The sequence below is a fragment of the Myxocyprinus asiaticus genome, chromosome 43 (genome assembly GCF_019703515.2).
Source record: "Myxocyprinus asiaticus isolate MX2 ecotype Aquarium Trade chromosome 43, UBuf_Myxa_2, whole genome shotgun sequence".
Lineage (NCBI taxonomy): Eukaryota > Metazoa > Chordata > Actinopteri > Cypriniformes > Catostomidae > Myxocyprinus > Myxocyprinus asiaticus.
The window spans coordinates 30,036,687-30,047,770 of NC_059386.1; the positions used below are offsets into that span (position 1 = coordinate 30,036,687).

The 11,084-nt window shown below is 38.0% G+C and overlaps 1 protein-coding gene across 5 annotated transcripts in view; it reads left to right on the forward strand.

Annotated features, from left to right (window-relative positions):
* The window catches only part of gramd1ba (GRAM domain containing 1Ba), a 67,666-nt gene that overhangs the window by 51,289 nt on the left and 5,293 nt on the right, over positions 1-11,084 (forward strand). For all 5 annotated transcript variants that reach the window (XM_051685292.1, XM_051685293.1, XM_051685294.1 and 2 more), the window contains 6 exons: positions 993-1,135; positions 1,249-1,352; positions 3,044-3,247; positions 3,476-3,566; positions 4,157-4,264; positions 10,957-11,077. In XM_051685292.1, coding sequence (XP_051541252.1) covers positions 993-1,135; positions 1,249-1,352; positions 3,044-3,247; positions 3,476-3,566; positions 4,157-4,264; positions 10,957-11,077 — 771 coding nt within the window. The remainder of the gene's footprint in view (positions 1-992; positions 1,136-1,248; positions 1,353-3,043; positions 3,248-3,475; positions 3,567-4,156; positions 4,265-10,956; positions 11,078-11,084) is intronic.

Here is an 11,084-nt window from a genome sequence, read left to right on the forward strand (position 1 = left end):
TGATTAATAGAATTTACATTCAATTATTTATTTTGTCTGGGGCAATACAGCACAACAGTGCCCGCCCTCTTTTTCAGCCATCTGGTTTCCGGAAGTATTTTTCCCATACATTTCTTCCATAGACTTTTCATAAAAACATCCATTAAAGAGTTGTAAAGCATGAACCAAACCAACCAGCTCCAAGGTGAATCGCAAAATTCCAAACTTTGTTTTAAGGCAAAAAAGTATTCGAAAATCCGACAAAAAGACAAGGTACAAGTCTGTGTACTTACCGTCTTTCGTGAGGGCACAGGCTACAATCCCATGAAGCACTGCGAATGACATAATCGAATATAAAACTATCAAAATATATCAAATTATCGATTTTAGGTTGTTGATTATAAGTATATAAATATAGTTTATATTTATTGCAGAATATTCCGACATTCACAAATATATAAGTAGTTTGAGAGTGCAGGGAGACCAACTCGTTTGCGTCATTCAGAGTGTGTTATGGGAGTGGGCGGTCGCTTCCACGGGCTTATTTGTGGGCTTTGTTGGCCGCTGTTCTCTGATTGGTGGAGCTGTCTCTGCTGGACCATGGGTAATGTAGTTGTTCAACAGGAATTCTGCTATTAAAAATTATTTTTAAACAATGAAGTAAAAATAACACAGACGGATGGTTTCAACGGAAGCATATACCATCGATGAACATCTTTGGAGCTTATGGAAGACCTGTCCTCTAAACGTTTATAAGTTAGCACTGAAAATCTATCAGTCTGTGGAAGAAATGAATGGGATTTTTACTTCCAGAATCAGAGTAGACCTCAATGGAAAGCTATAAATGACACTTTTCACTATTAGTTGATTGTGGCAGCTATAACTGTAATCTCGATTATTTATTTGATGAATTATGCAGCCCAGCTTATACTATATGTGGGACATGTTTAGTGTAGTTTCTGTCGTTATGATGATGTTTGAAAAGCTGTAGTTTATTTGTGTTTTACCTCTAGACTTTGCACAATGCCAGTCAGGTGAGCGAGTGTTACATCATCGACGCTGAAGTCATCACTCACGATGTCCCGTATCACGATTACTTTTACACGCTCAACCGTTACATGCTCACTAGAGTCGCCAAGAACAAGTGCCGCCTGAGGTAAAGTGTGCACAATATTATAATCCAATTACTATAAACATTAGAACTTTCTAACATTTTATACCATGTAAATGTAAGACTAAAAAACACTCTTGTGTTAATGGACTTCGTAGGGTATCGGCTGAACTGCGGTTCAGGAAGCAGCCATGGGGATTGGTCAAGGGCTTCATAGAGAGAAACTTCTGGAGTGGCCTGGATGAATATTTCAGATATTTAGGTGAGTTTTGACAGAGCAGGGATAGCACAATAAACACACTGCATATTTTCATTGAAAGAAAGCAACTGTTATTTATTGCATTGCGAAAATGTTTGAACCTTACAGCTGTGTTTGAACCTTAGCTGCGTACTATGAAAATAGTTCAGAAATACATAATATAAAGTAAAATAACAATAGCACAAATGGAGTAAACAATTAATATTAATAAATACAATATTTAAAAAGAAAATTATAATAAATTAAGCCATAAATTATAGCAAAATAAATTAAGTAACACAGTAATTAAAGAATTATACATACAAGTAATTAAGAAGCATAAAGTTAAAGGTGCAGTATGTAAGATTCAGAAACCCTTGTTATTAATGACAACTGTGGCCATTAAGTGAACTGCAGCCAGCTACCTGTTGCTTGTACTCGCGCTCGTGCGCACACTCCACAGGGACGCGAGTGAGCGAGCATCGACCAAAACAATGACGTAACGTACAAAGAGACTAAGCATGATTCACTGGCATCATGCTGACAGATGAGGTAGCGTAATTAAAATTACACAGTTATGATTGTTTTACTACAAACTTTGAGACTGTATATTATATTTGACTCTCCAGTGCTGGAACAAGGCTAAAACAAAGTGTGGATATACTGTAGGTCTGACTATGCAAGACTGTAGTTTGAAGTAATCACTTTTCTTTGCATGAAACATTGACTGCATTTATACGATAGTCTATGTCGGCGTTAGCTAGCTATCCAGCTTTATCAATAGCTGTTAGCTAAATTTGGTGGATGATGACAGTAGCTGTTTATAAAATAGACTGTACATTATAAATGTTGACAATTCAGTATTGATGTGATTCCATCACAACTGCCATTTTGATATATCGATGCACTATTATTTTATAATAATAGAATGTATATATTTTCTGTATAACCAAGTTACGTTACACTAATGAATGGGTCTTTTTGCATTATCTTGAACATTGTCTAGCATTCATTTCATGTGTTATTGTAGTTTAGCTAAAATTACACAGAACAATCCTTATGGCACTATATTTCACATGCTTTGCAGTTATGTAAGCTTACCTGTCCAATAAGAAGAATGCCAATTCAGGGTCGGTTTTGATCCCCAAAACCGAACAAAAGTCCCTCCAGGAATCAATGTCCTGCCGATGTTCACTCTAGTTATCGCTCGACCACGATCACGTTCCCGCTTAGCCAGATGGGATTCAGTAGGTAAATGTTTTTGTTTTTTTGGCTTACTCTGAGTTTGTATAGGAGTCGGTGTTGTGCTGGGCACCGGACGTTTGCTGGATTCTATGTCTAAGATAACGTTACCTAGTGTTGCAATTTGTTGTTGCTGTTGAATAGCAGAAGAGAAGCACTGAGGCAAGGCTTTCGGGAGCACGCATAAACGCCACATCCTTTGGATTTTCCCGGCAAAAGCGACCCGCTCCCTTCGCATGAAAATCAGTCGATAGGCTTTAATAGGCAACCTAGGAAGTCCGGGAAGGACTCATTTTTTAAGTTGCATTACAAGCCGTTCACACATTGGCAAAACATTTTTTTTTTGTGAAAATTGTTACATATTGCACCTTTAAGATTAGACTAAATAGACTAAATATGCTTGTACAGGATTTGACTAAGAACTATGACTACATATGCTAACATTCTCTTTGTTTCTGTGTGTGTGTGTATAGAGTTGGAGTTGGGTAAGATACAACTGCTGTTTTCTGAACCTCACAAACAGTCTCCCAAATCCAAAGCATTACGCACCGCTACAGTGAGGCGACGGAAACGCCCCCTGACGCACATGAGGCAGCAGCACCTGGACGAGGCGCTCAGTCCCGTCAACACACCTGAGGACGGGAAGAGTGTCGTCCATCGCATCAAACACGTGGCAGGTGGGACATCACCCAAACTTCCTCCTGAAAGACTCATATCCACTGTGGATTTTGTGGTTGTACTGTCTTAAAGGAACGTCGCTTTACACATTTTACTCATTTGTATTATATGAAAAAACAAACAATTGTATGCATAAACATTTCTCAGCGCAGCAATATTGTTGTTTAATGTGTTTTTTTATTATAATCTATACACTGTTGCCCCATTCACACATATTATTTCTACAGGATCCACGCAGACCAGACACATCTCAGAACACAGATCCGAAGGCCTGGCTCTCTACAGCGTTTCCAAACTTTTGCTCATCATCAGCTCTGTGTGAGTATTCTCACTGAGAGATGAGAGTCCAACCAAAAGATCACAGCTAGACTTAATGAACAAAGTCACATGTAGCTCAATTAAAGCAGCCACATCATGGAATACATAATTGTTCCATGTTAAAAGTTAAAATAAATCAGTCTGATGGTTTTTACATCACAGTCGTGAATATATTAACATATGTTGGGCATATGATGGCCTGCACTGATGAACAATAGGAAGACTTATATTAGGAAGTCAAAAGGCCATTTACACATACATTATGTTTGCTCTGGTGTGGAAGTCTGTTTTCAATCTGTGTCTGTCCCTCACACTCTCATTCAGAATGAACAGGTTTCTCAGTTTGTTTCTCAGCAGAGAATCATTACTGTCTGTGTTGTTTTTTGTCTTCATGTCTTTTCTCTCTCCTGTTTGCATTGCATCCTGCAGGATTTGTGTAAGGTATTCATTGTTTTCATCTGTATGATTGTAGGATAATGTCAAAGCATATTCAACTCTACAAAGAAGAGATTTGATCTATTTGATACATTGTTGTAGAGTGAGCTGAATGACTGATTTGGGTTTGTGTTCTGTTTTTTTTTCTTCTTCAGTCTGGTGCTGCTGGTATTTTTAAATATGATGCTGTTTTATAAGCTCTGGATGCTGGAGTACACGGCCCAGAGTTTGACCTCCTGGCATGGTCTCAGGTCTCATGAAAGGTAAGTACACCTACTTACTGTGTTTATTTGTTGTTGTTGTATTAGATGAAATGTGAGGTTTACTGTTCATTTGTTATAACTATTGTTCTTACTTAGGTTAGGGATTTGAAAAAATTTAAATTCTGTCATCATTTACACACCCTTGTGTTGTTCCTAACCTGAATGAGGTTTTTTTCTTCCATTGATCACAAAAGAAAATGTTAAGGCATAGTAACATATACCTTTGTTAGGTGAAATTCCGCTGGCAAATTTTCCCATGGGGAATTCACATGGAGTTCAAGTTTGGTGAACTTTGACAGGTGAATTCGCCTTGTTGACCTATAGGATGGACAATGGACAAGGATGTCATAGTTTAAAAGTTTCTTTTTAAATTTACTCTCACAAAGTATAAAGTGCAGTATTAAAAAGAGACTGCTTGGCAATTCGTTTTTTGTTGTTTTCACATGCTTAACGTCCGCCAGCGGTTTTTTTTCGGCCTCAGAATTTCACCGTGCAAAAGTGAATGTGACTACACCTTTAGGCAGAATGTTAGGGAGTGATAGCCTATGTCACCATTAACTTTCATTTCATCTTTTGTCCATACAATGAAAATGAATTGTGACTGACAGTATTATCACAATACTCAATCAGACTGAGTATTGTCTTACATCTCCTGAAAAAAAAAAAAAGTAATACGGGTTTGGAACAATATAAGCAGGCTCCAGACTGCGACTTAAATGCTCACAAATGTGACCAAGAATAACTAAATATGAATATTAAAACTTGAAAGGAGAATTAGGGAGATTATTTAAATTACCTCTATTGACTGATGAGTTAATATTACGGATAAATTAGAAAATGTAGTTTTCATTTCAAAATGCTCTCAGTCCACACTGCCGTCTTCAGACTTTTTCCAAAGGTTTCTCGTCCACACCAAAACATCTAAAAATGCTTAAATCCCCTTACTGCACATGCAAAAATATGTTCCATGTATGATCTGACATACAATTGTCCTCGTGTACCACTGTCGGCAGTATTAATCTCGTCAACTAAATCACTGACAAAACTGTTTGATGATGAAGGTTTTTTTTTTTTTTTTTTTTTAATGATAATGAATACGAGACAAAGAAAATACATCATGACGATAATTAAACATTTTTATTAAAGCAGACTGTTGACGAAAATATGACGAGAAAAAAATAATACTGCAAGATATTAACAGTGCAAGAAATAAACAGAAGAAACATCTAGAGAAACATGTTAATAGAAGAAGATATTAAGTATGGATTTATAAAATCCAATAATTCAGTATGTTAGGGATTTCCCGCTTGAGGCGTACAAGTTGAAGCTGTGTGAGCTATGCGTTACGCTAGTCATAATACCACTGACATATATATATATATAACTGGATCGCTGATGCAATGGTAAACTACCAGCAAGAGGTGAAGCCACCGGAAGTGTTTGAGCGGCCATCTTAGTCATCTTAAATCTTAAAAGCCATCTTAAACTCTCATAGAGCGTCAGTGACTGACAGGCGAACGCCCCCGTTTCACCATCTCCGACCTGCGGATACGACCGTTGCATTTCGTCCACTAGTGACAATCATGTTTAATTAGCTGTTATGGATAATATTCTTTACGAGGGAGAAGATATATGCAGATCACAATGTCAGAGCACCTGCCCCGGTGTTCAGTCTATCAGTGCAGCACAACAATCATCAAAAGAAGCGGGAAAACTGTCCACAAGTTGTAATGTAGGGTGGAAAAAATGTAATATCTGCTTGTTTAGGGTGATAATACATCCTTACCCCCTAAAGGGATAAACCGGGATAAAAAGTCAGACCGGGATTTCTAAATTGCCTTAAATGCCCGGGATTTGCTTGTTTTCATATTGAAGTGCTCTCTGTAGTCATAGATGGATACATGTCATAAATACGTGTTCGTTTGCCATTTAAATCTAGAGTATCAGTGCTTTGCATGTCTCTCGCTCAATCTCAGTGTGCCCGCTGTGTGTGTGATTATCCACCTTTTTCACAGGCAGCGAAATTACCCATTATGCTTAGCGTATTCTTCCAATGCGGATGCTACAGACTTCCGCTTCGCAGCTTATTCCCATTACCAAGCACTGAAATATCACTAACAACAGTCAAAAATGAGTGAATACCGTATTTACTTAACGTAAATACCTTTCTCACTAAAGGACGCGTGAGGACTTTTGGTTTCGACGGCAATCCCTGAATAGATTAGTACACAATCACACACATTTACATGGTAAAGTTACTGGGCTCTAGCGCTCTCTGCACGTGCCCTGTATGTGTGTGTGTGTGTGTGTGTGTGTGTGTGAGAGAGAGAGAGAGAGAGAGAGAGAGAGAGAGAGAGAGAGAGAGAATTCACGTATATGATGAGCTAGATTTAATTACGTTTTTTGTTGAGCAGTTCAATATGAAAACAACCAAATCGCGGACATTTAGGGAATCTAGAAATCCCGACTGGTCACTCTTTAAGGTTCGAAAAAAGAGGAAACATCTGTGAAAAGAGGACGTATTGTCATAATAGGTTTCATTTAAAAATGGAGGCACATACCTTTTGCATTATTTCTGCATTAAAAAGTGCCACCTTCTCATGCACTCTGCCGAGAACAACTTGGTCTCTCCCTCATTCACATACACTCACAGCGCCACATGAGATAAATCTAACCTCGTAAATATGATTAATAAAACAAAGGCTTGGTTTAAATGTTTCTTATCTTCGTTATCTTCCAAAATGACGGACAGTATTTGGAATTATCTGTCAATGTTTTTTTTTTAAAAGGCAAGTGATGGAGAATTTGTTTAATGCAACCTCTGGTTATTACTTCTGGTTCCACTCGGAATGTTTCAGCATTGGCAGCTTTTGGGGGGCTTATTGTTGTAACATTAATTTTCCAGTAGATTTTAAGCCACCTGTAGTTTTTATAACACCCTATAACGGCGCATAATTATCCAGACACTCAGCTGCTTGCTATCACCAGTAACGTTAGCCTAGCTGATAACAACAACTAAGCGGAAGTGTGGAGCATCCGAGAGGAAGTCTCTCGTCGCAGTGGCACCACCCATGGAGAAGTCAGGAAAAAGGTGGATAGAGGGAAAGAGAGAGTGCACTCTTATTCAAGTGAGCGCAAGAACAAGGCACTTTATGATGAAAACATAAAACAAGTAACTCTGAACAAACACTTCGGTGTTTGATGTTCTGAAAATGTCTGTTTATATCTTACCTCAGTTTCAGTGAACTTGTTAACATTCAGCTGATCTGTTCCTCAATTATGTTTGTTAGAGGTTGACTGTTTTATATACAGTAGATATACATAACTCACTTGGGCTTTCAAGAAACAGGAAAAATTCCAGACTTTAATTAAATCACTAATTACATGTGTAAGATGTTTGCGTTGTAGGGATGTACATGCAGATTTCAGATATAAAATCAGTGATTGAAAGACTAATGTTTACTCGCTGAAATGAGATGATTTCCTATTAAGTCATTAGGGACATTGGAATGTTTGGGCATAGCAATATGGCGGCGCAGTGGCTTCACTGATATGATGTCATGAGCAGTCTAGTTCTCTCTCTCTCTCTCTCTCTCTCTCTCACTGTCTCTCTCTCTCTCTCTCTATACAGGTGCATCTCAATAAATTAGAATGTCATGGAAAAGTTCATTTATTTCAGTAATTCAACTCAAATTGTGAAACTCGTGTATTAAATAAATTCAATGCACACAGACTGAAGTAGTTTAAGTCTTTGGTTCTTTTAATTGTGATGATTTTGGCTCACATTTAACAAAAACCCACCAATTCACTATCTCAAAAAATTAGAATATGGTGACATGCCAATCAGCTAATCAACTCAAAACACCTGCAAAGGTTTCCTGAGCCTTCAAAATGGTCTCTCAGTTTAGTTCACTAGGCTACACAATCATGGGGAAGACTGCTGATCTGACAGTTGTCCAGAAGACAATCATTGACACCCTTCACAAGGAGGGTAAGCCACAAACATTCATTGCCAAAGAAGCTGGCTGTTCACAGAGTGCTGTATCCAAGCATGTTAACAGAAAGTTGAGTGGAAGGAAAAAGTGTGGAAGAAAAAGATGCACAACCAACCGAGAGAACCGCAGCCTTATGATTGTCAAGCAAAATCGATTCAAGAATTTGGGTGAACTTCACAAGGAATGGACTGAGGCTGGGGTCAAGGCATCAAGAGCCACCACACACAGACGTGTCAAGGAATTTGGCTACAGTTGTCGTATTCCTCTTGTTAAGCCACTCCTGAACCACAGACAACGTCAGAGGCGTCTTACCTGGGCTAAGGAGAAGAAGAACTGGACTGTTGCCCAGTGGTCCAAAGTCTTCTTTTCAGATGAGAGCAAGTTTTGTATTTCATTTGGAAACCAAGGTTCTAGAGTCTGGAGGAAGGGTGGAGAAGCTCATAGCCCAAGTTGCTTGAAGTCCAGTGTTAAGTTTCCACAGTCTGTGATGATTTGGGGTGCAATGTCATCTGCTGATGTTGGTCCATTGTGTTTTTTGAAAACCGAAGTCACTGCACCCGTTTTCCAAGACATTTTGGAGCACTTCATGCTTCCTTCTGCTGACCAGCTTTTTAAAGATGCTGATTTCATTTTCCAGCAGGATTTGGCACCTACCCACACTGCTAAAAGCACCAAAAGTTGGTTAAATGACCATGGTGTTGGTGTGCTTGACTGGCCAGCAAACTCACCAGACCTGAACCCCATAAAGAATCTATGGGGTATTGTCAAGAGAAAAATGAGAAACAAGAGACCAAAAAATGCAGATGAGCTGAAGGCCACTGTCAAAGAAACCTGGGCTTCCATACCACCTCAGCAGTGCCACAAACTGATCACCTCCATGCCATGCCGAACTGAGGCAGTAATTAAAGCAAAAGGAGCCCCTACCAAGTATTGAGTACATATACAGTAAATGAACATACTTTCCAGATGTTTTTTGTTAAATGTGAGCCAAAATCATCACAATTAAAAGAACCAAAGACTTAAACTACTTCAGTCTGTGTGCATTGAATTTATTTAATACACGAGTTTCACAATTTGAGTTGAATTACTGAAATAAATGAACTTTTCCATGACATTCTAATTTATTGAGATGCACCTGTATATACTTACGCTGTGGATACGCCGTTTCTGTAAAAAATACTCTACACACAATGCAGTTTCCTAAATTGGTTAAACATGGCAAATTAATATGTTTCTAAAGCATGAAGAATTCATAATACAGTAGGCTATTATCTAATACTTCATTATATTCATTATATGCTATTTTTTTTTAGGAGCTCAGGTTTTCACAAGGACAGTTGTACAGTATTTTGTATGTAGCCTATCTGTTATATGTTTGATACATTTTTAAATTAAGTTTATGTTTATAATCTTTTTCTAAATGTTTAATTAAAGTGTGTTCTGTTACAGTTTGACACACGTTTTTGTCATTTTGCACATTATCATCAACTAAAAGATATTACTTTTGTTGACAAATTATATGTCATTTTAGTCAGAGTAAAACTGACTAAAATGAATGAATTTGACATGACGAAATACAGACTAATTTTAAAGGACATTTTTGTCAAAAGACTAAAACTATGACTAAAACAAAAACTGTGTAAAAATTAGCACTGGCTGCTGGACAGGAATTTCGTGTAAACTTCCCGTCGCCTTTAAAGGAATGCAGTGTGAAGGTTGTTTAAAGTAACATCTTAGACAATTCTATCTGTGTGGATAGCAGGAAGAACAACGCGCTATAATACGAGCCACCATCTTGATGATTTTGGTTGAATGGATCACATGACTGCGTCACATGACAAAAATTATGTCATCGTTTTCGAATATCTCCGTTTTCTCTGTCCACACTAGTATAACGCGAAGACGGTGTTTTCAAATGTATCCACTTGAGAGAGCGTTTTTGAAAAGCTCAGTTTTTCGTGACAAAATCGCCGTCTTGGTGTGGACAGAAGGCCAAAATGTAGCAAAATGTATGTGTTTTCAATCTAAAATGTATTTGTGTGAACGTGGCATTGTATGTTGAATGACAGTGTCTGTTTTAATTATACCGGATTACCAGAAAACCAGACATTTATGACAGCGGTCACTGATGATATACTGTTAATGAATTACTGATCATTTTTCTATATGAAAATATTCACTTTGTAGTAGTAGTAGTAGTAGTAGTCTCTAGTTTATGCACCAAATCCGTTTCTTTTTTTTCTGCCTATTATTACTCTTGTAGCCTCTGTGTCTTGGTCGCCCCATTACAATAAGTAAAGACTTAGAACATCATCTTTGTTTTTTCAGCTTTCTACCTTGCTTAGCCGTCTAAATCAAGAAATTACGTAATTTGGCAACTAAAAACGGCCATTTGGCTCGTAAATGTTTTATTTTAGGAGCCAATGGCTCCATAGTAATTTTTTGGTCTATTTCTAGGGACCAGAATATAATAAAGACTTAGGGATTGGCTCTTTAAACTTGGGCCCTTAAGTAACCTTTCAGCAATGCCCTAGCAACCTCATAGCCACACCCTGCCAATCAGCCACAACCTTCTAGCATCGTGGTATAGAGTTTTGCATGGGCAAGCATCACTCACATTTTCTTACAAAAAATTCTAGTTCTCTTTACAGTTTGGTGTGATGAATATTTTTCACTCTGTGTGTGTATCTGTAACAGTAAACTTCCGCAGACACAAATAGAATGGGCCCAACTTTTGGACTCTCAGCAGCGTTACCATGTAAACGAGCTGGAGAAATGGAGGGAAATATTAAAGTCATCTGTACTGTTGTTAGACGAGGTATGAT